This window comes from Girardinichthys multiradiatus, chromosome 4, assembly GCF_021462225.1.
Source record: "Girardinichthys multiradiatus isolate DD_20200921_A chromosome 4, DD_fGirMul_XY1, whole genome shotgun sequence".
NCBI classification, from domain to species: domain Eukaryota; kingdom Metazoa; phylum Chordata; class Actinopteri; order Cyprinodontiformes; family Goodeidae; genus Girardinichthys; species Girardinichthys multiradiatus.
Window position 1 is genome coordinate 35,639,598 of NC_061797.1, and position 23,462 is coordinate 35,663,059.

The following is a 23,462-nucleotide window of genomic DNA, read 5'->3' on the forward strand; positions in this document are numbered from 1 at the left end:
CTGGACTGTTGCTCAGTGGTCCAAAGTACTTTTTTCGGATGAAAGCAAATTCTGCATGTCATTCGGAAATCAAGGTGTCAGAGTCTGGAGGAAGACTGGGGAGAAGGAAATGCCAAAATGCCAGAAGTCCAGTGTCAAGTACCCACAGTCAGTGATGGTCTGGGGTGCCGTGTCAGCTGCTGGTGTTGGTCCACTGTGTTTTATCAAGGGCAGGGTCAATGCAGCTAGCTATCAGGAGATTTTGGAGCACTTCATGCTTCCATCTGCTGAAAAGCTTTATGGAGATGAACATTTCATTTTTCAGCATGACCTGGCACCTGCTCACAGTGCCAAAACCACTGGTAAATGGTTTACTGACCATGGTATCACTGTGCTCAATTGGCCTGCCAACTCTCCTGACCTGAACCCCATAGAGAATCTGTGGGATATTGTGAAGAGAACGTTGAGAGACTCAAGACCCAACACTCTGGATGAGCTAAAGGCCGCTATCGAAGCATCCTGGGCCTCCATAAGACCTCAGCAGTGCCACAGGCTGATTGCCTCCATGCCACGCCGCATTGAAGCAGTCATTTCTGCAAAAGGATTCCCGACCAAGTATTGAGTGCATAACTGTACATGATTATTTGAAGGTTGACGTTTTTTGTATTAAAAACACTTTTCTTTTATTGGTCGGATGAAATATGCTAATTTTGTGAGATAGGAATTTTGGGTTTTCATGAGCTGTATGCCAAAATCATCCGTATTAAGACAATAAAAGACCTGAAATATTTCAGTTAGTGTGCAATGAATCTAAAATATATGAATGTTAAATTTTCATCATGACATTATGGAAAATAATGAACTTTATCACAATATGCTAATATTTTGAGAAGGACCTGTAAGAAGGAATGTGGTTTCTATAATCGTTTCTTCCCTCAACATGTATTCTGGGGAAGAAATGTTATTTTCAATCATGTCACATTTTGTAAGACCTTTACACTGCATATTTAGTGATAGAGCTGTGAAATAGCAGTGTTAATAGAAAGAGATGTAGATCTAGATGTCTACTTTTTTATAGCATTTTTTATGGGAATATTTGTTTTAACTTCTTAGAACGCCGCCAAACAAGCTGCGGCTGCAGCCACACAGACCATCGCTGCTGCTCAGAACGCTGCCGCCTCCAACAAGAACACAGCCGCTCACCAGCAGCTGGTGCAGAGCTGTAAGGTGAGGATTAGAACAGACAAGTACCTTTTTCTGTCTGATGCCTGTTGTTATTCATTTATTAAGTCACCTTAAAATTGTTTTTACGATATTTCTGTCTTTATTAGCTGTTTCCTATCTCTTTGAACTCAAAAGTGCCTGCTTGAGGATTTACAAAGTTGTTTAATAGGATTTTGCACTGAGCTTCACTTTTCCTTTTGTATTTGTACTGTATGTATGACCACAGGCTGTTGCAGACCACATACCGCAGCTCGTCCAAGGAGTACGAGGTAGCCAGGCCAAACCAGAGGACCTGAGTGCACAGCTGGCTCTTATTATTGCCAGCCAGAACTTCCTGCAGGTACAACATGCTCTGGCCTCAGTACTTCATACTTTAGCTGCCAAAAGGACCTCTTAAAACTTCATATTCCCCAACTCTTCCCCAAATAACTTCAGTTCCATATTGGGAACCAGGCTGAAATCATAAATAGTGCTTTTGTCATGGGAGGACACATTAAAAGTAGGGCTGTAACCTGTTTTTTCCTTAAAGAAACATTCATGGTGTTGTGTTTTTAATGCCTCAGGGCAACATGAGGTAAAACATCTGAAATAAAATGGCCAGACTACAAGCCCATTTAATTTAAGCAAAATATTTTCAGAGAGTATTTATTTAGTAAGAATTGTAAAACAAAAAAAAACAAAAATCCATCTCCTCTTCATTTTCTAGCCTGGTAGTAAGATGGTGACCTCTGCCAAGTCGTCTGTGCCCACAGTGACGGATCAGGCGGCCGCCATGCAATTAGGCCAGTGTGCCAAAAACCTGGCGACCTGCCTGGCGGAGCTGAGGACGTCTGCACAGAAGGTAGAGCATGGAGACTCACAAAAAGCACCACAGTTTAGTCATACAGGCAACTGTACATGCATAAAAAAAAACAATAACACATAAGATGTTTAGTATTTTTAGTATTCATGTGGAGCATGTATGTATGTTTTATTTTAAGCCTCCTTGTTTTTAAGTCTTCACATTGGTAAAACAAAATAATTTTGCATATTCTATAATTTAATAGTAAAATTCGTTGAAGATTTTTTTTGGTGGCTCTCCAAATTTGTTTTTTACAAACAACACATTTGAAAATGTTGAAGTATCTTGAGATACAGCAAAATCACGTAAGCTGAGCTGTTTTTGAAGGCCAAAAATTACCTTCTAGGCCCATGATGCTTGTGGCCCCATGGAGATCGACTCTGCGCTCACTGCCATTCAGACCCTGAGAAGCGAGCTGCAAGATGCGAAGCTGGCTGCATCCAACGTCCAACTCAAACCTCTGCCTGGAGAATCGGTGCGAGAAATTCTAGACCCAAATGATGTTCTTCTGGAGGGCCATTCCTCCAGATATAAATAAAAAGTCAGCTAGGCTAACATTTTTGTGTTTTCACCTCCTTTGTTGTTTTAGTTGGAGAAATGTGCTCAGGACCTGGGCAGCACCTCTAAGGCAGTTGGATCCTCCATGGCTCAGCTGCTTACATGTGCAGCACAAGGAAATGAACATTACACTGGTTGGTTCTGTAAGATTAGTTAGACAAATAAATAAAAACTCAAATGACATCTCACCTTGGAAGACATTTATTCTATGGTCACACTTGCTGTTGTGTTAACCTGTTCCCAGGGATAGCTGCCAGAGAAACGGCCCAGGCCTTGAAGACGCTCGCCCAAGCAGCACGTGGCGTTGCTGCTTCCACCATGGACCCAAAGGCTGCGGCTGCCATGCTGGACTCGGCCAGAGACGTCATGGAGGGCTCAGCGGTTCTGATCCACGAAGCAAAGCAGGCTTTGATGTCCGACGGAGACGCTGAGAGCCAGCAGAGGCTCGCACAGGTAAGAGTGTTCAGGTTTTACTCAGAGGACAGAGGAATGCTGTCTAGTCTAAATGAATGAATGAGCAATTTATTTAAGAAATAACAGAAACCTGCAAGTTTGTAAGAATTTCCAGGCTCTGATCTATTTTTATTTTGCTAATTTTAGCTGCTGCCTGACTCATGAACATCACCAGCAGATTTTTAGCTAAACCAGGTCACCTCCTCTTACCCCTATAAACCCTATGTGTTGTGATCCTGCCTGTTCCAGGTGGCCAAAGCCGTCTCTCATTCCCTGAATAACTGCGTCAACTGTCTGCCCGGCCAGAAGGACGTTGACATGGCTCTGAAGAGCATCGGCGAGGCCAGCAAGAAACTTCTGATAGAAACTGTGAGTCAGCATCACTCTTACTGTTTGTGTTTAGAATTTCTTTTCGCTGCGTTGAGGAATACAATCAGAAACAACTTCCATGCTGCACTAATTTCACTCTTGTTGCTGAATCTAAGAAACTGTAACTAATCACTCCCCTGCATGCCCTTTTCAGATCCCTCTGGCCTCCAAGTCGTTTCAGGAGGCCCAGAATGATCTGACTCAGACCGCAGCAGACCTGAACCAGTCGGCGGGTGAGGTGGTCCACGCCTCCAGAAGCTCCAGCAACCAGCTGGCTTCAGCCTCTGGAAAGTTCAGTCAGGACTTTGATGAGTTTCTGGATGCTGGCATAGAAATGGCTGGGCATACGCAGGTTGGATTTATTAAAAATGAGCTCCACAATTATGTCAAAGATAAACGTTTTGAAATGCCTTTTCTCGATTTTATTATTGGTGTTATTTTGGTGTGGTTTCAGAAAAAGGATGACCAGGTGCAAGTAATTGGTAACCTGAAAAACATCTCAATGGCCTCCAGTAAACTGCTTTTGGCTGCTAAAAGTCTATCTGTGGACCCTGCAGCGGCAAACGCCAAAAACTTGCTTGCTGCTGCTGCAAGGTATGACAACTAGCCACATACAATGCCTTGAGAAAACCGTCATACCCAATGAACTTTTCTGCATTTTGTAAAGTTACAGCCCAATAGAAAATATGCATGGTTTTCAACATGTTTTGTAGAGTTCCTAAAAGTGCAACAACCATTTGTATTCTGCCAACCTGAGTAAATATTTAGTTGAACCCCTTTTGCCTGCAATTGTATTGCTGCAAATATTTTAGTGTATGTCTCTACCAGCTTTGCAAACGTAGAGATTCAATTTTTTGCCGTACTTCTTCACAATAACACTTAACCTCAGATTTTAGTTTTCTGTCACATAATGTCTTTCACATGTAGGTGAAAATGTTGTATTTTGAGCTTAAAACATGCCTTCTCCCATATATTAGTGTTCCCTACATGGCTTTTGGTGAGTTGCAAAAAATTTTATCACCTTGCTTTTTAAAAATTCAAATGTGTTTCCACACTTTCAAAACAACAGACTTGTGGAGTGCACCACTAATAACCTATCAAACTTTGAATATCTTCAGGTCTTCCAGAGTTACCGTATGCCTCGTGGCTGCTTCTTTGAGTAATAGGTGGCCAGCCTTATCTTTGTTGGGTTGTAGTTGTCCCATAATCTTATCAGATAATGGGTTAAACAGTGCTATGCGAGATGTCCATTTCTTGGGATATTATTTTATATCCTAACCTTGCTTTAAACTTCTTTGCAACTTATTTCTCTGATCTGTCTGCTGTGTTTCTTGGTCTTCATGAGGCTGTTTGGTCACTAATGTGCTTAACAGACGTCTGAGGCCATTACAGAGCAGTTGGATTGATGAAATGTAATTAATAAGGTGGAATCTATAGAATCCATTTCTTTCCACTTCACAATTATGCACTCCTTTATGTTGGCTTATCACCTAAAATCCTCCACAAACATAGACGTTTGTGGCTGGAACCTGACAAAATGTGGAAATGGTCATGGGGATGTAAATAAAAAGCTGTGGAAAATAAAGATAGTAAAACCATATTATTCTTATTCCACAAAAAATAAGCCCATAAATGTGCTTTAAAACATTAACATTATTTAAACCTACAGTTCCATGCAATCCTAAAAAAAAGCAAAGTAATTTCATACATTTCCATATGTGCTCCACCATAAGTGCTATAGGTTCGTGCATGAAATGTTAATTAGATGTGCTCATATTTTACATGCAAGGAAATACTAATAACTGTATCCCTTTGATTATTGTTTTTGTGTTTCAGGGCTGTGACTGATAGCATCAACCAGCTGATCACACTGTGTACTCAGCAGGCACCTGGTCAGAAGGAGTGTGACAATGCCCTAAGAGAGTTGGAGGTAAATCTTTATTTTCTGTTTATTTCTCGGTTATGTTGAAATACGAGCCACCCCTTCTCCTGCTTGTTTGTCCATCAGGCTGTCAGAGGAATGCTGGACAACCCCAGTGAACCGGTCAGTGACCTCTCCTACTTTGACTGCATTGAAAGCGTGATGGAAAACTCCAAGGTAGGCCTTCAAATCTAGCAGCCTAATGATAAGAGCACCATCTGCACTAGCGCAGCCTAACCATTGCTCCCTCTCCTGCTGGTGCTTTGTCCAGGTCCTGGGAGAGTCCATGGCTGGCATTTCTCAGAACTGCAAAACCGGGGATGTGCTTGCATTTGGAGACTGTGTGGGTTCTGCCTCAAAAGCCCTGTGTGGCCTCACTGAAGCTGCAGCACAGGTACAGTGAGGGTAGAGAAGCTGTTGCATGCATGTAGGTGATTGTGAATAACACTTGTGTATATTTTTCCCAGGCCTCCTACCTGGTGGGTGTGTCGGATCCCAACAGTCAAGCAGGGCACCAGGGATTGGTGGATCCAATTCAGTTTGCTAGGGCCAACCAGGCTATCCAGATGGCCTGTCAGAACCTAGTGGACCCACAAAGCAGCCCCTCCCAGGTGCACAAATATACATGCATACAGTGAATCGTCAGAAAAGTTCTTATTAGCGTAATTGTATGCAAAATTGTTTTTTTCTTATTTGCTACAGAAATCTTCTTTTGTTCCACATTGTCTTCTTTCTACATTTTTAAAATACATGTTGACCTTAAACATACTGGTTTTATAACATGTTTCTTATATGTTGCTTTTCATACATCCTAGGGATTATAGTGTAACTGTTTTTGTGCAAAAAATGATCATTAAATTAACCAAAGTTGTCTTTGTAGTGTGCAAATCTTTTACAGTTTGGTATTCAAAGGGCCATCCTGCCTATATGAACGCCCAATATTGACAATTATCTCATTATCACCTGCATTTTTCTGTTACTATTAATTATTATCTCCCTGAGTGCTCTTAGTCCATTCATTGCTTGTCCAAAGCCTAGAGGAGATGCTTGTTAATATGAAAGTACTACACTTATCTTTGTTCACACATGACTCTAGTCGGCATTTTTAGTTAGATATGGACTTTCAATGATTGTCATTAATAGTTTTTTTTGTAATAGGCAGAATGCTTTTTACAGCTGCCTTGTGCATAAATAACTATTTTGAGGTCAAGTCTCCATAGCTCAGTTTGCTTTTCATTGTTTACAATGTGACAGGTGTTGTCTGCAGCCACAATTGTTGCAAAGCACACCTCTGCATTGTGCAACGCCTGCCGTCTGGCCTCCTCCAAGACTACCAACCCAGTTGCTAAAAGGCACTTTGTGCAATCTGCCAAGGAGGTGGCTAATACAACTGCCAACCTGGTCAAAACTATCAAGGTATGACAGAACTGGCTTAACAGAATGCAGCAATGATAGCAAAACTGAATTATCTTTGAATCACATTTCTTGACTTTTACATTCATTCACCACAATGGGACATTTAAGTTAAATAATTCTGAGATTAATCCTAATGTTACATCTCTTTGACTCTGCAGGCTCTAGATGGTGATTTCTCAGAGGAGAACAGAAACAGGTGTCGAGTCGCCACAGCTCCGCTCATCGAAGCTGTGGAGAACCTGACGACATTCGCCTCCAACCCTGAGTTTGCCAGCGTCCCAGCTAAAATCAGCAACGAGGTGTGACTACAAGAACATCTGGAGCTGCTGTTTACACCTTTGAAGTCTAACATTGAAGTGTGAAAGACATGCATGTGTTTGCAATTCACTTAATTTATTTTTTGCTCCCCATTAAGGGCTCAGCAGCTCAGGAACCCATACTCCAGTCGGCACGCTCCATGCTCGACAGTTCCACTCATCTTCTCAAAACGGCACGATCACTGGTTATCAACCCCAAGGACCCGCCCACTTGGTCCGTTCTGGCTGGTCACTCTCGCACCGTCTCTGACTCCATCAAGAGTCTCATCACAGCCATCCGGTTAGATCTCACGCTTTTCTCACTTCTATGCAGCGATGTAGTTGTTGAAATTACAGGTGTGCCTCAGTAAATTAGAATATACCGTAACTGAAAACTTTATTTATTTCAGTAATTAAATTCAATATGTGAATCTCATAAAACCGATCTAATTCACACAGGGTGACATGTTTTGAGTGCTTATTTCTGTTCATTTTGAAAACCCAAAATTCAAGTAGAATATCACATAAGTCAAATAAAAAACACAGAAATGTTGTGTTAAGGCCTGCATAATCATGGAAGACTGCTTACTTGACATCTGTCCAGCAAACAGTTATTGCCACAGAATCACTACAAAAGATGACTGTTAAAGAAGCTGGTTGTTCAGAGTGCTATATCCAAACATATTTATGGAAAGTTAAGTGGAAGGCAAAAGTGTGGTAGAAAAAGATGCACACAACAAGGATAATCAGCCAAAAGTCCTCTTTTCAGATTACAATTTTGCAGTTAATTTATAAATTTTGATTCCAGAGTTAGGAAGAAGAGTAGAGAAGCACATAATCCATGCTGCTTAGGGTCTATTGAGAAGGTTCCACAGTCTGAGATGGGGTCTAAACCAGCGCTGCTGTCTATCAGGAAATGAGCATAAGCAGTATGGAGATGATGACTTTAATTTTCAGCAAGACTAGGTACCTGTTCACACTTGCAAAACTGCCAACACCTGCTGTAATGACCATGATAGGCCAGTACATGAGACACCAAAGACAACAATGCAGATAAGCTGGTAACACCTCAGCAGAGCCACAGGTTGATATTCTCCATGACGCAATGCATCAAGGCAGTAATTCATGCAAAAGGAACCCCTGCCAAATATTGAGTCCATATACTGTCAAGTACATGGACATACTTTACAGTAGGCTGACACTTGTGTATTAAAATGGATTTTATTTGTCTTCCTATGTTCTAAGAAAGGGAATTATGATTTTTCATTAGCTGTAAGTCATCACCATAAAAATAAATGTTTGAAATATGTTACTGTGTGTAATGACTCCTTTTAAAGAGCTTCAGGTTTTGAATTGAATTACTGAAATAAATCAAGTTTTTGATGATAGTCCTATTTATCAAGATGCACTTCTAAAGATGGTAAACTTGTTCAGACAAGATTATGGATTAAAGAATTAAGTTTGGCTAGTAATGCAAATACGACTCAGTTTTCATCTGTATGCAGGCCTGCATGATGACATTGTTGCAGGTTTATTCTCCACTTTCACACCTTTCTGCTCCTGACCTTGTTTAGAACAATAGTGATGCCCCAGAGGGGCTGAATATGCACTGTATCTGGGAGCTTTCTGCTCTTTCCTGAACATCTGCAAATTAGCATTCAGATGCAGCCAGTCAGCTTAGCATCTCTTTCAGTTCTGCTGCTCTTATCACATGCTTCCTGAAAATTCACAAGTGAGACTTTGGCCCATGCCTTTAATAGGATTCTGTGATCTTCCACTGTTCCAGGGAATACAAATGGCAAAGGACTTCTCCATCCTGCATAGGTCAACCTCATAACTTTGTTCGTCTCATTAAGCACAAAGATGAGGTTTTCTTGTAGATTTTTTCACAGTCCCACTATGGGGCCAAATTGATGTTTAACAGACATATTCAGCCCATGAGGCCAGACAAGCAGATGGCCCTGAGGGACCGAAGCCAATTTGCTTCACAGCTTGATTTCCTTGCACAAATTCGAGATCCATAATTTCAGCACTGAGATTGGAAATCCCAAAGAAAAAGTGTAAAAAATACAGCAACTCCCTTTCTCTTGTACCATTTTGTTACTTCCTTATCTATTCATTTTTATCAGTCTCCAAATATTTTATTGCTGTCTGTTTTTTTTTTTTTTGTCTGGTTTTCAGGGACAAGGCCCCTGGCCAACGGGAGTGTGACTCATCAATTGATAACATTAACAAATGTATCCGAGACATTGAGCAGGCCTCTCTGGCAGCCATCAGCCAGAACTTACCCAGCAGGGATGACATCTCACTGGAGGTGAGCAGCTAAAGATTTTTATCGCAATGTTTTCATCCCATTAGGTCCGTCTGAATGTTCTGATGAATCCTAGAACCTGCATCTTTCTTTTTTGCAGCTTTGTTTTGCGTGGTTTCCTGATGGCTTATTTGCACGAAGACACATTTTAACTAACCAAAATGAAACCATTTAATTTCTTTTGTTCCTCATTCAGGCGCTACAGGAGCAGCTTACGTCCACTGTGCAGGAAATTGGCCACTTAATTGACCCCGTTTCCACAGCTGCCAGAGGCGAAGCTTCCCAACTAGGACACAAGGTATGTGGGCCAGAGACGTTAATCGCTGGTGCATGGGACTGGGATTTTAAAAAACACATTTCTTTAAAGTAAGGGGAATGTGATAGAATTATGGAAAGTATAAAACCTTCATACATTCTCATTAGAGTTTCACTGATCAGGATCATCCTGGTCAAGGCTAATTTCCAATTTTTTTTTTTTTTTTTTAGATCTGACCTACTAATTAAGTTTTTGACTGATTCTGAAGTTTTTTTCTAAAGGCATAAAAGACAAAGAAATTTGCTTGTATTTTTGAATCCCACTGTAAATGATGACATTTCAAGATGATTCCTATTGATGCATTAAAGGTACAGGCTGTTAGTTGATGCATTTATAGACCAAAATGGTGGAAGTTACTAGTTTTCATGCGGCAAATAACAGAAAAAAATCAAACTTTTCAGTGTTTGACCTGCACATTACTGATCAAGGGTATATTGTTCGATTCTGATCTCTGGCATCTTTCTTTTTAACCCCACCTTTTTGCAAACAGCACAACATAATTTTAAAATAAATAATAAAAGAGCAATCCCTCCTTTTATGTTTTTAAGCATGATATTCAAAATCGGCTATCTGTTGAAAAACCAGCAGATAGCCGAGGCCCGTTTAGCCAGCGCGGAGCCACCGAGGGTAGTTCCCCGTTGCAGTCCTCCAGCAGAGCCCGCGCAGCGGGGCCTCAGGCCGGCTGGGTGACAGTACGTAGAAAGCATAGTCCTAGATCCCAGCCCACAGATCACCACCAACCCGTCTGCGTTTCTAACTGATTTTCCCCGCTCAGCGACACACCTGCTGAGAAGCCAGCTCTGGTAATTGGCAGCTCCATAGTCAGAAACGTAGCACTAGAGACACCAGCGACCATAGTCAAATGTCTGCCAGGGGCCAGAACGGGCGACATCAAATCATACCTGAAACTGCTGGCTAAGGATAAGCGTAAATACAGTAAGATTGTTATTCACGCTGGCGGTAATGACACCCGGTTACGTCAATCGGAGGTCACCAAAGTTAGTGTTGCTTCGGTGTGTAAGTTTGCCAAAACAATGTCGGACTCCGTAATTTTCTCCGGTCCCCTCCCTGATCTGACCAGTGACGACATGTTTAGCCGCATGCTGTCATTCAACCGCTGGCTGTCTAGGTGGTGTCCAGAAAACAATGTGGGCTACATTGATAATTGGCGAACATTTTGGGGAAAACCTGGTCTGATCCGGAGAGACGGCATCCATCCGACTTTGGATGGAGCAGCTCTTCTTTCTAGGAATCTGGCCGAATTTATTAGTTCTCCAAAACTCTGACAACCCAGGGTTCAGACCAGGAAGCAGGGTTGTAGTTTAATACTCCTCTCTGCAGCTTCTGTACTGCTACCCACCCATTACCCTATTAAGACAGTGTCTCGCCCACGGCCAAAATTGAATAGATTAAAAAATATTCTAAAAGGAGGAAATCAGGAAAAATCTCATAAAAATAAACACAACTCAGACCAAAAAGAAAAATAAAACAATTAAATGTGGCTTCCTGAACATAAGATCTCTCTTCAAAGACATTGCTAGTTAGTGACCTGATTTGTGACAATCAGATTGATTTATTTTGCATCACAGAAACCTGGCTGCAGCAAGAGGATTATGTTACTATAAATGAGTCAACTCCTACTAATTATTTAAATTTTCACATTCCTCGAAATACTGGGCGAGGAGGAGTAGCAACCATCTTTCAGTCGGATTTATTGATTAGTACCAGACCAATCAATAGCTACAACTCTTTTGAGTATTTAATCCTTATTTTTCCTCATCCAAATTGCAAAGCACTAAAACCACTTCTGTTTGTTGTTTTGTACTGTCCACCAGGCCCTTACTCTCAATTTTTAGATCAGTTTTCAGACCTTTTATCTAATTTAGTGTTAAATACAGATAAAGTTATTATAGTGGGTGATTTTAACATTCATGTTGACACTGAAAGTGATAGCTTAAATATAGCGTTTAATGCTATCTTAGACTCAATTGGCTTTGATCAAAACATTAACAAACCTACCCACCTTTGTCTTCATTCTCTGGACCTTGTGCTGACATATGGCATTGAGTGGAAGGACATAACAATATTTTCTCATAACCCTGTCCTGTCTGACCATTTCTTAATAACCTTTGAGTTTAATTTAACCGAGTACTCCACACCTGAAAGAAAATTTCATTATAGTAGATCATTATCAGACGATGCTGTAACAACATTTAAAGAATCTGTTCCACTTTTAATTTCCTCATTATCACTGAAAAGCACAATGGAGGGCAATATTTCTGTTTCTGCCCCTTCACAAATTGATTCTTTTGTTAATAGTGTTTCTTCATCAATGCGTGATGCATTTGACAATGCAGCCCTGTTGAAAAAGAAGGTAATCATTCATAGGAGGCAGGCTCCTTGGTTTAATTTAGATCTGTGTACTTTATAGCACAATGTTAGAAAATTGGAGAGAAAATGGCGCTCTACACACCTAGAGGATTCCTACTTAATCTGGAAAAATAGCCTACTGTTGTATAAAAAGAAATTTCGCCAAGCTAGAACAGCTTATTTCTCATCATTAATAGAAGAGAACAAGAATAATCCTAGGTTTGTCTTTAGTACAGTTGCTAAACTTATACAGAGTCATAGCTCTGTTTAAGCCATCCATTCCCTTAGCTCTTAGCAGTCATGACTTTATGGGATTCTTCTTAAATAAAATGGATTCTATTAAAAATAAAATCTTTCACATGCTCCCGAAGATGATTACTTCATCCTCAGCAAGCATGACAACATTCGAAATAACTGCAGAACCTGATTTGTGTTTGGACTGTTTTGATTCTGTGGAGCTTCCTGAGTTATCAGAAATATGAGCTTCATCTAAACCTTCAACTTGTATGTTAGACCCAATCCCAACCAAATTATTTAAGGAAGTGTTCCCTCTGATTACCAGCCCCATTTTAGATATGATTAATCTATCTTTAGTAAATGGATATGTACCACAGGCTTTTAAGTTAGCTGTAATTAAACCTTTACTTAAGAAACCTTTGTTTGATTGAGATGACTTGAAAAATTACAGACCTATATCCAATCTTCCATTCTTATCTAAAATTCTTGAGAAAATAGTTGCTAATCAAATGTGTGAGCATTTACACAGCAATGACCTGTTTGAAGAGTTTCAGTCAGGTTTCAGAGCTCACCATAGCACTGAAACAGCTCTGCTGAATGTCACTAATGATATTCTTATGGCCTCAGATAATGGACTTGTGTGTGGTTCTGTTAGATCTCAGTGCTGCATTTGATACAGTCGATCACAATATTCTCTTAGAAAGGCTGGAATATGCTGTAGAAATCAGGGGAACTGCGCTAGGCTGGTTTAAATCTTATCTGTCTGACAGAGTCCAGTTTGTTCATGTAAAAGATAAATCATCTTTAAACTCCAGGGTTAATTGTGGAGTACCACAGGGTTCAGTACTTGGGCCAATTCTCTTTACTATATATATATATATGCTTCCAATAGGTAAAATTATCAGGCAGCATATAATAAATTTTCACTGTTACGCCGATGATACTCAGCTTTACTTATCCATAAATCATGATGAACCCAACCAGTTAGACTACAAGCATGTCTTCACGATATAAAAACTTGGATGACTTTACATTTTTTGCTTCTAAATTCAGACAAGACAGAAGTTGTCGTCTTTGGACCGGAGTCTTTCAAAAAGGAACTGTTTAGTCAATCACTTAACCTGGATGGCATTAAATTGACCTCAGGTAATAAAGTAAAAAACCTTGGTGTTACTTTTGACCAGGAAATGTCATTTAAATCCCATATTAAACAGGTTTCTAGGGTTTCCTTCTTTCATCTCCAGAACATTGCCAAAATTAGAAATATCCTATCCAGGAGTGCCGCTGAAAAACTAGTCCATGCATTTGTTACTTCAAGGCTGGATTATTGTAATTCTTTACTATCAGGATGTCCACAAAATGCAGTAAAAGCCTTCAGCTGATTCAGAATGCTGCAGCAAGAGTTCTGATGAAAATTAAAAAGAGAGATCATATTTCTCCTAATTTAGCTTCTCTCCATTGGCTTCCTGTTAAATTCAGAATAGAATTTAAAATTCTCCTCCTCACATATAAAGCCCTTAATCATACATCAGAGATCTGATTGTTCCATATGTTCCTAACAGAGCACTTCATTCTCAGACTGCAGGTTTACTGGTGGTTCCTAGAGTGTCTAAAAGTAGAATGGGAGGCAGATCCTTTAGTTTTCAGGCTCCTCTCCAGTGGAACCAGCTCCCAGTTTTAGTCCGTGAGGCGGACACCCTCTCTACTTTTAAGGCTAGGCTTAAAACTTTCCTTTTTGATAAAGCTTATAGTTAGAGTGGCTTAGGTTATCAGGGAGGGAGCCTTCCTCCCTCTCTGTTGGATGGAGTAAGGGGGAGTCAGGTTTAGCCTAAACCGGCTCAGTTATGGTTGAGGTGCAAACACAACCTCGATTTCTGCTACCTGTATGACCCCTTCTCTTTTCCAATGGTTATGATCAGTCTGACAGAGAGAGGTATCCCAATCCTTGTGGTTTTTAGTATAACAATGACCATCAGTGGGACCCTTTGTGGGGTTCCTTGAGACGACATTGTTGTAAATAAGCGCCGTTTAACTAAACAATCTGAACTGAAACTATCTGTGTAGTTATGCTGCTATAGGCTTAGGCTGCTGGAGGACATAATGACCACTTTCACCCTCTTCGCTACATTCTCACACTACTCTCCAATTTTGCATTATTTGCTGTTATTTCAGCTTTTAACCTTGTTCTCTCTTTTCTCTTCCTAGAAGCTACACCTGGCCTGGCTCTGTGTCTACCTGTGACACCTTTCTGGAGAGGGGCATCGTCTGAGCTTCTGTAACTTAATGCTCACCCTCTACCGATGATCCACATGGCCCTGTCTTTTAGTGTTTAACCCTTTCTCTCCTAGACATGGCGATTGACTGAGCTTTACTGTAACTAATTATATGTGCTCTTTTTCAGACTCTAACCTTGAAAACGGGCTCAGAGTTTATCTGTTCTTTCTTTCTAGGTGAAACTAATGGAACTACATCCATTAATGTTTATTTTTCCTTCCCATAGAAAGTACTCCTGGATCAGTGCTTCTGTGTTCTTTTTGTGTCTCTGCTCTGTTCTCTCAAACCCCAAGTCGGTCGTGGCAGATGGCCGCTCACACTGAGCCTGGTTCTGCTGGAGGTTTCTTCCTGTTAAAAGGGAGTTTTTCCTCTCCACTGTCGCTACATGTATGCTCAGTATGAGGGATTGCTGCAAAGTCAATGCCAGGGACTGTCCACTGTCTCTACATGCTCATCTGGGAGGAGGGAATGCTGCAAGTCACTGACTGGATGCAATCTGCTGGGTTTCCTTAGATAGAAAAACTTTTTATCCAATTTGAATAAATAACTAACTCTGACTGCACTGTTCAATGGTTAGGATTTATTGGAATGTATGTACCTGACTGGTGTGAAGTGCCTTGAGACAACATGTGTTGTGAATTGGCGCTATATAAATAAAACTGAATTGAATTGAATTCAATTAAAAGCAGGGTCATATTCCAGGTTTAGACAACTTTGGAAAAAACATAACAATAAACATTTTACCTACAGCGTGTTGACTTTAACTTACTGATTGAATGCACACACTTTCAAAGGAAGCCAGAGCCATTTCAGAACTTTTGGAACTTTAGACTTAAACTTCAGATTCAGGTAAAACTGGCCCTGTGGTCCTTAAATTTAGTCTGCTTAAAAGGCCAAATAATGCACTAAAAATGCTATATTTTGGATTTTTTTTTTTCAAACAAAATAAAGTTACCAAAGTTACCAAATTGTGCTTGAAAGGTTTAGATGTATTCTAGAATACCCCAGTCATTATTGTGCAAGTCAAGAGTTTTGAAATAGAGCTGGTCTAAGTTAGTCCAGATGGCAAAAATGCTGTTTAATGCACTAGTTTCAGCTTTGTGACTGAAGACTACTACTAATCAGTTCTGCTGGAATATTTTGTGCTCAGATATCCAGAATAATTTTTAAACTCCACAGAAAAAAATATAGAAAATTGATTCTGGAAAAGGATGCAAATCTGAAAGGGAACATGTGTAGGAGCTCTGTAAAAGGTTTGTGGCATGCTCAAGAAGCAAATTAGAAAGTTATATTTTGTTTCAAGTACAGGTGAGACTTCTGTTCACAAAACATGCATATTTTTCCCATTAGGTGACCCAGCTTGCGGGTTACTTTGAACCTCTCATCAAGGCATCCGTGGGTGTCGCCTCCAAGCTCAGTGACCACCAGCAGCAGATGACTTTCCTGGACCAAACCAAGACCCTGGCTGAGTCTGCACTGCAGATGCTGTATGCTGGAAAGGAGGGTGGAGGAAATCCAAAGGCAGGAAAATTTCCAAGGCTCCATTTAATGTTTTGTTTACACTGGATCTTCCCCTGGAGCTCTAATGTCTCAGATGATCTAAGAGGTCTCAAGGAGGATATTTAACAGTCTTTATTGTGGCTTCTGTCACAACTTTATAGGCGTCCCATACCCATGATGCCATAGCGGAGGCTGCTCAGCTCATGAAGGAGGCGGTCGATGACATCATGGTGACGCTGAACGAGGCCGCCAGCGAGGTGGGACTGGTGGGAGGAATGGTGGAGTCCATTGCTGAGGCCATGGCCATGGTGAGTTTATCAGGATGAGAAGAGTTTTAATTGCTCCACAGTGAATGAATGAAAAACACTCTTACTCTTATATTTAGACCCAAACAAACCTATTAAATCTTTTTAGTTTCTGACTTTTTGACATACATTTCCCACAGCTATTGCCTCCTTGACTGCAAAAGTATTCCTACCTCTTGAATTTTTACATATTTGTTTATGTTACACCCATAAATGTTCCATGTTTTGACCCAAGCTTTGTCATCCCATTGTTTGCAACATCATGATTGCAAACTTTGATGTGTTTGAACACAATAAATAGTTCAGTGGGGAGAAATTGACTGTTAATGCATACAGCCTAAAACAAACCCAGGCTCTATTTCTAACAGCCTAACTGTTGGCAAAAATATAAGGTGCAAAAAAAGTCAAAAACCTTTTACCCCAAGGACAGAGGGTGAATAACACCAGCTTATTACATGTTTCCTTGAACCTCTGAACTATAATTATCACTAAGGTGACAGTGCCTCAGACGTGAGAGCTCACCAGAGAAATCGGCGTGTTTGAATTAAGTTCACGTGATGGATTATTTAATGAAATGTTTGGTTGTAGCTCTGCATTTTGAGCATTTGGGAGTCTATTTGCCTCTGTGTCATTAACCGCAGTTGATTAAACAGGGATAATTGGGATATGGCTTGTAGTCCTCTGTGATTTGAGCAGAGCTCATTTAAAGCTTTTTCTCTTTAACTGTGTCACTGCAGATTCCAAGCTGCTATTTCTCTCCACAGGGGTAGCAAAGATCATGCACTCAAAATATAATGAATTAATTCCAGTCCTAGCATGTTTTTCCCACATTATCTTGTTTTTGTTATTCTTTTCTGTGACAAGCATATCTGTTGAATGCTGCCTAATTTCGTAAAACTGCTGGTAACAATATGACTGAAGTATTTGATCACAAGCCTGTAATCAAATGCTTCAGTCAATATTTTTACAGCTGTAATTGCATAATTTAACGGGTGTCAAGAATTGATACTGTTTTTTAAAGTTTTGCAGGTGAAGGGATGCCTGAACGCACATCAGGCGCTGTGTCTTAAGGGGTAGCTTACCAAAGCTGAAAAACTGAATGATTGTCCCATTTTTTTAATGTTTTTGTGTGTTTAGTGAACACATAAAAATATGGTTAAAATGTGAGCTGCAGTGCCATTTCTAACTAGTTTGTGTCCATGTTTAGCTGGATGAGGGAACACCTGCTGAGCCTGAAGGTTCCTTTGTGGATTACCAGACTAACATGGTGAAACATTCAAAGGCTATTGCACTCACTGCTCAGGAAATGGTAAGCCTTCATGACCAGCACAACTAGAATATTAATAATACACTTATTATTATATGTTCATGTAAACAATTGTGGCATGTAGAAAATGCTCTGTGCAAAGTCACTACTTTGCAAACGCTAATCACTAGACTGAAACAAACCCATATGTTTTTTTTCTCCCACTCTGAGGTTCATTGTGTGTGTTTATCCATCAGATGACCAAATCAGTGACCAGTCCAGATGAGCTGGGGGCTCTGGCGTCTCAAGTGACCGTGGATTACAGCCAGCTGGCGGTTCAGGGACGGCTGGCTGCTCACACTGCTGAGCCAGAAGAGGTGAGGAGGAAACTCAGACCTTTAGTCACCCTCATAAAGTAGCTCAACTATTATATTATATATAACTGTTATAGTCTATGCTATGTGCTGCTTGAACATTTTGTCACACTGTAGCTACAAACTTAAAATATATTTTATTTGATAAAACAACAAACAGAAGTGCATAATTGCAAAGTGAAAAGAAAAGGATTCATAGCTTTTACAAGCATAAAAAAGTACAGCATACATTTGTATTGCCCCTCCTTTCTTTTGTTACCTCTAAGTAAAATCTAGATGGCCAGGGTATGCGGGGAAGCAGTCAAGAGGCCTATTGTAACTTTGTGTTGAGATCCACACCTCAGGAGGGAGTATCAATCAACAGGAGAACTATTATTCATGCACTCCACAAATCTGGCCCTTATGTGAGACGATAGCTGCAAGAAGTTCTTTTTTTAGCTTGCTGCTAGCCATGTAGGGATCATAACATGTGGTAAAGATGTGTAATAAGGAGCATTATGAGACCATAATGCAAAACACTACCCGTGGAAGGGCATGGGACAACTAACACTGCACATCACCATGAACACACCATGCCTATGGTGAAACATGGTGGTATCAGCATCGTGCTCTGGGGATGTGATTCTTCAACAGGAAAAAGGAAGCTGGTTAGAGTTGATGTTATTCTTTCTCTTACTTTCTATTAATTTATAGTCTTTGTAAATAGGTGCAGCAGTATTCAGATTGACTTCTGTGTCTTTGCAGATCGGCTTCCAGATTAAGACCCGAGTGCAGGAGCTTGGTCATGGCTGCATCTTCCTGGTCCAGAAGGCGGGAGCTTTGCAGATCAGCCCTTCTGACAGCTTCACCAAGCGAGAGCTCATTGACTGCGCTCGTGCTGTCACGGAGAAGGTATGAGCTTATAAAATTTAGCTGCACGTCATTTCTAAAAAGGTTTTCTACCATCTGCAGTATTTAAAACATAAATAATTTTGCAGTGAATTGCAAGTTGTAGCATTTTTTTATAGAATATATTATATTTTATTTTATTGAAAATGTTTGGGTTTAGTTATTAAAACAATATTGAGTTTTCAGGATATGCAAACAATACCTTATGAAAACAAAATCTTGCCTGCCTAATTGCCCATCCTCATCTGTATATTTATGGAATTTAATCTCTCTTATGTGCCCAGGTGTCCTTGGTGCTGTCAGCCCTGCAGGCTGGCAATAAGGGCACCCAAGCCTGCATCACAGCTGCCAGCGCGGTGTCGGGCATAATTGCAGATCTGGACACCACCATCATGTTTGCATCTGCAGGCACACTCAATGCAGAGAATGACGAGTCTTTCGCAGACCACAGGTTGGGGCATGAAATACTTGAATTCAAAGAGTATTGCAAAGGATTTTTCATTCCAAACTGAAATAATGAATCAGAATAAGAATCAGCTTTATTGCCTAGTTTGTACAGACAAACAAGGAATTTGACTCCAGTATACTTTGCTCTCAATAATAAAGAATGTATTTTTAAATGTACATATATACACAATTTACTTTACAATGGAATATAACGTGCGATTAGTCCAAGTATGCATGTGTTCATCAGAGAAACAGCCTGGGGGAAGAAACTGTTTCTGTGGTGGCTGGTTTTAGCAGACAGCGCTGTGTAGTGCCGACCTAAAGGTAAAACCTAAACAGTTTGTGTGCAGGGTTTGTGGGGTCTGCAGGGATTTTAGCTGCCCTTTTCCTGAACCTACACCTGTTTCAGTCCTGGATAGATGAAAGGTCAGCCCTGATGAATCTCTCTGCAGACCTGATTGTTCGTTGCAGTTGGACCTATCCTGTTTTGTGGATGAGCTAAACCACACTGAGATGGACAAAGACAGGACAGACTGAATTATGGCAGCGTAGAAGATGACCAGCAGCTCCTGTAGAAGGTTGCCTCAGGAAGTACCGTCTCTGCTGGGCCTTCTTCCAAACATTGTCTATGTGTGAGGACCATCTCAGGTTTCGAGAAATGGTGGTTCCTAGGAACCAGAAGTGTTAAAGTGCTAAATGCAAAGGAAGTCTGTGTAATGTTGAGCCTCTCTCCATGTTTAGAGGACACATTGGCTCCTGTCAAGAGAGTCCTGAATGCAGTACAGTTCAGAAACGGACGTATCTGCTGATCCGAGCTGAGACCTGTGACATTACATGACACGACACAGTGACATAAATCCTTTCAGGCAGTGCTTAATGAGTTTGTTTTTCTACTCCTCATGGAGGAGTAGAAAAACAGATGTGTCAGTGCTGCATGAAATAGAGCAGAATGCCTTATTTTCAGGTTATACTGCAACCTTCAAAGAGACTTTCCTGCAGCTTTGTTGTTGTCTTCCTTAACAGTTTTAGAAAAAGTTTTGATTGGAAATCAAAACATCTGCACATCATTCAGATGATTGTTTCTGCTAGTGTTAGGCTTTCTACTGGCATCTAATTGCTTTAAAGCTCAACTGAATGACTGCCTGTTGTATCTTATGTGATTTTTTTATTTTCTTTTACTCCCTTACTTTACCTTTTTTTCCCCCTACCTCTTCCTTTTTGCTATCAGGGAAAATATTCTGAAGACTGCCAAAGCCCTGGTTGAGGATACCAAAATGCTTGTGTCCGGAGCCGCTTCCGGTCAGGACAAGTTGGCCCAGGCTGCCCAGTCTTCTGCCAAAACCATTACCCAGCTCACTGATGTTGTCAAACTGGGAGCAGCCAGCATCGGCTCTGACGACCCTGAGACGCAGGTTACCAGCTCTTTCAGTTTACTCAAATAATAAGTTGTGAAGCGCTACAGGTCCTTCTCAAAATATTAGCATATTGTGATAAAGTTCATTATTTTCCATAATATCATGATGGAAAATTTAACATTCATATATTTTAGATACATTGCACACTAACTAAAATATTTCAGGTCTTTTATTGTCTTAATACGGATTATTTTGGCATACAGCTCATGAAAACCCAAAATTCCTATCTCACAAAATTAGCATATCATTAAAAGGGTCTCTAAACGAGCTATGAACCTAATCATCTGAATCAACGAGTTAACTCTAAACACCTGCAAAAGATTCCTGAGGCCTTTAAAACTCCCAGCCTGGTTCATCACTCAAAACCCCAATCATGGGTAAGACTGCCGACCTGACTGCTGTCCAGAAGGCCACTATTGACACCCTCAAGCAAGAGGGTAAGACACAGAAAGAAATTTCTGAACGAATAGGCTGTTCCCAGAGTGCTGTATCAAGGCACCTCAGTGGGAAGTCTGTGGGAAGAAAAAAGTGTGTCAGAAAACGCTGCACAACGAGAAGAGGTGACCGGACCCTGAGGACGATTGTGGAGAAGGGCCGATTCCAGACCTTGGGGGACCTGCGGAAGCAGTGGACTGAGTCTGGAGTAGAAACATCCAGAGCCACCGTGCACAGGCGTGTGCAGGAAATGGGCTACAGGTGCTGCATTCCCCAGGTCAACCCACTTTGGAACCAGAAACAGCGACAGAGGCGCCTGACCTGGGCTACAGAGAAGCAGCACTGGACTGTTGCTCAGTGGTCCAAAGTACTTTTTTCGGATGAAAGCAAAAAAAGTCATTCGGAAATCAAGGTGCCAGAGTCTGGAGGAAGACTGGGGGGAAGGAAATGCCAAAATGCCAGAAGTCCAGTGTCAAGTACCCACAGTCAGTGATGGTCTGGGGTGCCGTGTCAGCTGCTGGTGTTGGTCCACTGTGTTTTATCAAGGGCAGGGTCAATGCAGCTAGCTATCAGGAGATTTTGGAGCACTTCATGCTGAAAAGCTTTATGGAGATGAAGATTTCATTTTTCAGCACGACCTGGCACCTGCTCACAGTGCCAAAACCACTGGTAAATGGTTTACTGACCATGGTATCACTGTGCTCAATTGGCCTGCCAACTCTCCTGACCTGAACCCCATAGAGAATCTGTGGGATATTGTGAAGAGAACGTTGAGAGACTCAAGACCCAACACTCTGGATGAGCTAAAGGCCGCTATCGAAGCATCCTGGGCCTCCATAAGACCTCAGCAGTGCCACAGGCTGATTGCCTCCATGCCACGCCGCATGGAAGCAGTCATTTCTGCCAAAGGATTCCCGACCAAGTATTGAGTGCATAACTGTACATGATTATTTGAAGGTTGACGTTTTTTGTATTAAAAACACTTTTCTTTTATTGGTCGGATGAAATATGCTAATTTTGTGAGATAGGAATTTTGGGTTTTCATGAGCTGTATGCCAAAATCATCCGTATTAAGACAATAAAAGACCTGAAATATTTCAGTTAGTGTGCAATGAATCTAAAATATATGAATATTAAATTTTCATCATTACATTATAGAAAATAATGAACTTTATCACAAGATGCTAATATTTTGAGAAGGACCTGTATATTCTGTCAGTTTATGGGCTTTCCCAGACTTCACGGTCAGTGTCCCTGTCTGACTTTTTTTTTCTAGGTGGTTCTGATAAATGCAGTTAAAGATGTGGCCAAGGCGCTAGCTGAGCTCATTAATGCCACCAAGTGTGCAGCCGGGAAGGCAGCAGATGATCCATCTATGTACCAGCTGAAGGGCGCCGCCAAGGTAAGGGGATCATTCTGAAACTTTACCACCGAGTTTAAAAGAGTCTGACGGATCAGTTTCTCCCCATATTCGTATTTATAATAAGGTTTCTCTTATCGGCAGAAAAATCCTCTTAAAATACATTTTCTAGTTATTTACATCTCATCAAAGGAGGTCTGAGGGAAATGAGGAAGTATGAAATGCATACTAATAAACTCTCACCATCATGAAACGCTATTATTTTTAAAATGAAATAAACACCTGAATCCTCGTTTCTGACACACATGCAGTGTCAAACAGCAGCTCATAATTCACTGATTACACTGTTCAACTTTTTGTTATCACTCTGTGCAGTGAAGATGCCGGTTCTCAGTCAGCAACAGCTCATGGTGTCATAAAGTCTTACAGATGATGAAAAAACATGCAGATTCAGGTTCAAAGTGAGAAAAAAGAAGCCAATTTTAAGATTTTCCTCTTGTCATTCATTATGGTTAATTGCATCTTTATTTGCACATTCTGTTCCTGTTTGTAGTTTTCAGTGTATCCCATCATGCAGGAATAGAGATTATCCATGGGTTGGAATGCACAGCCTCAGTAATAAATATTGTTTTTGTCCCTTCTCTTTTTTTGATGGGTGCCCCTTAGGCTCAGCTTGAGTGGGGTGAGACCGCCAGGCAGTGGGGGAGAAGTATTGGGGAGAGAGTACTTAAAAATGTGTAATGATTTGTAAACTTTGTCTACTTACTACTACTTGTCATTATGGTCAAACAGCATTGTTTCCGTTGACCATAAAGGTTTTCTCCAAGACTCCAAGGCTGCTGGATTGCCCAAGTGGGCAGACGCAAATGTCCTTTATAATTCAAAGTGTTCATTACTGACCAGTTGATTTTTTTATTTCTTGGTCAG

General features: G+C 40.8%; 1 protein-coding gene across 3 annotated transcripts in view; it reads left to right on the top strand.

Annotated features, from left to right (window-relative positions):
- The window catches only part of tln2a (talin 2a), a 117,905-nt gene that overhangs the window by 81,777 nt on the left and 12,666 nt on the right, over positions 1–23,462 (top strand). For all 3 annotated transcript variants that reach the window (XM_047363036.1, XM_047363038.1, XM_047363037.1), the window contains 26 exons: positions 1,093–1,206; positions 1,430–1,543; positions 1,910–2,044; positions 2,391–2,519; positions 2,634–2,736; positions 2,847–3,055; positions 3,305–3,424; positions 3,579–3,776; positions 3,879–4,018; positions 5,261–5,354; positions 5,433–5,522; positions 5,617–5,739; positions 5,813–5,956; positions 6,600–6,761; positions 6,920–7,060; positions 7,177–7,358; positions 9,239–9,371; positions 9,565–9,666; positions 15,916–16,086; positions 16,227–16,373; positions 17,578–17,679; positions 17,874–17,993; positions 18,735–18,881; positions 19,163–19,329; positions 20,554–20,737; positions 22,452–22,577. In XM_047363036.1, coding sequence (XP_047218992.1) covers positions 1,093–1,206; positions 1,430–1,543; positions 1,910–2,044; positions 2,391–2,519; positions 2,634–2,736; positions 2,847–3,055; positions 3,305–3,424; positions 3,579–3,776; positions 3,879–4,018; positions 5,261–5,354; positions 5,433–5,522; positions 5,617–5,739; positions 5,813–5,956; positions 6,600–6,761; positions 6,920–7,060; positions 7,177–7,358; positions 9,239–9,371; positions 9,565–9,666; positions 15,916–16,086; positions 16,227–16,373; positions 17,578–17,679; positions 17,874–17,993; positions 18,735–18,881; positions 19,163–19,329; positions 20,554–20,737; positions 22,452–22,577 — 3,597 coding nt within the window. The remainder of the gene's footprint in view (positions 1–1,092; positions 1,207–1,429; positions 1,544–1,909; positions 2,045–2,390; positions 2,520–2,633; positions 2,737–2,846; positions 3,056–3,304; positions 3,425–3,578; positions 3,777–3,878; positions 4,019–5,260; positions 5,355–5,432; positions 5,523–5,616; positions 5,740–5,812; positions 5,957–6,599; positions 6,762–6,919; positions 7,061–7,176; positions 7,359–9,238; positions 9,372–9,564; positions 9,667–15,915; positions 16,087–16,226; positions 16,374–17,577; positions 17,680–17,873; positions 17,994–18,734; positions 18,882–19,162; positions 19,330–20,553; positions 20,738–22,451; positions 22,578–23,462) is intronic.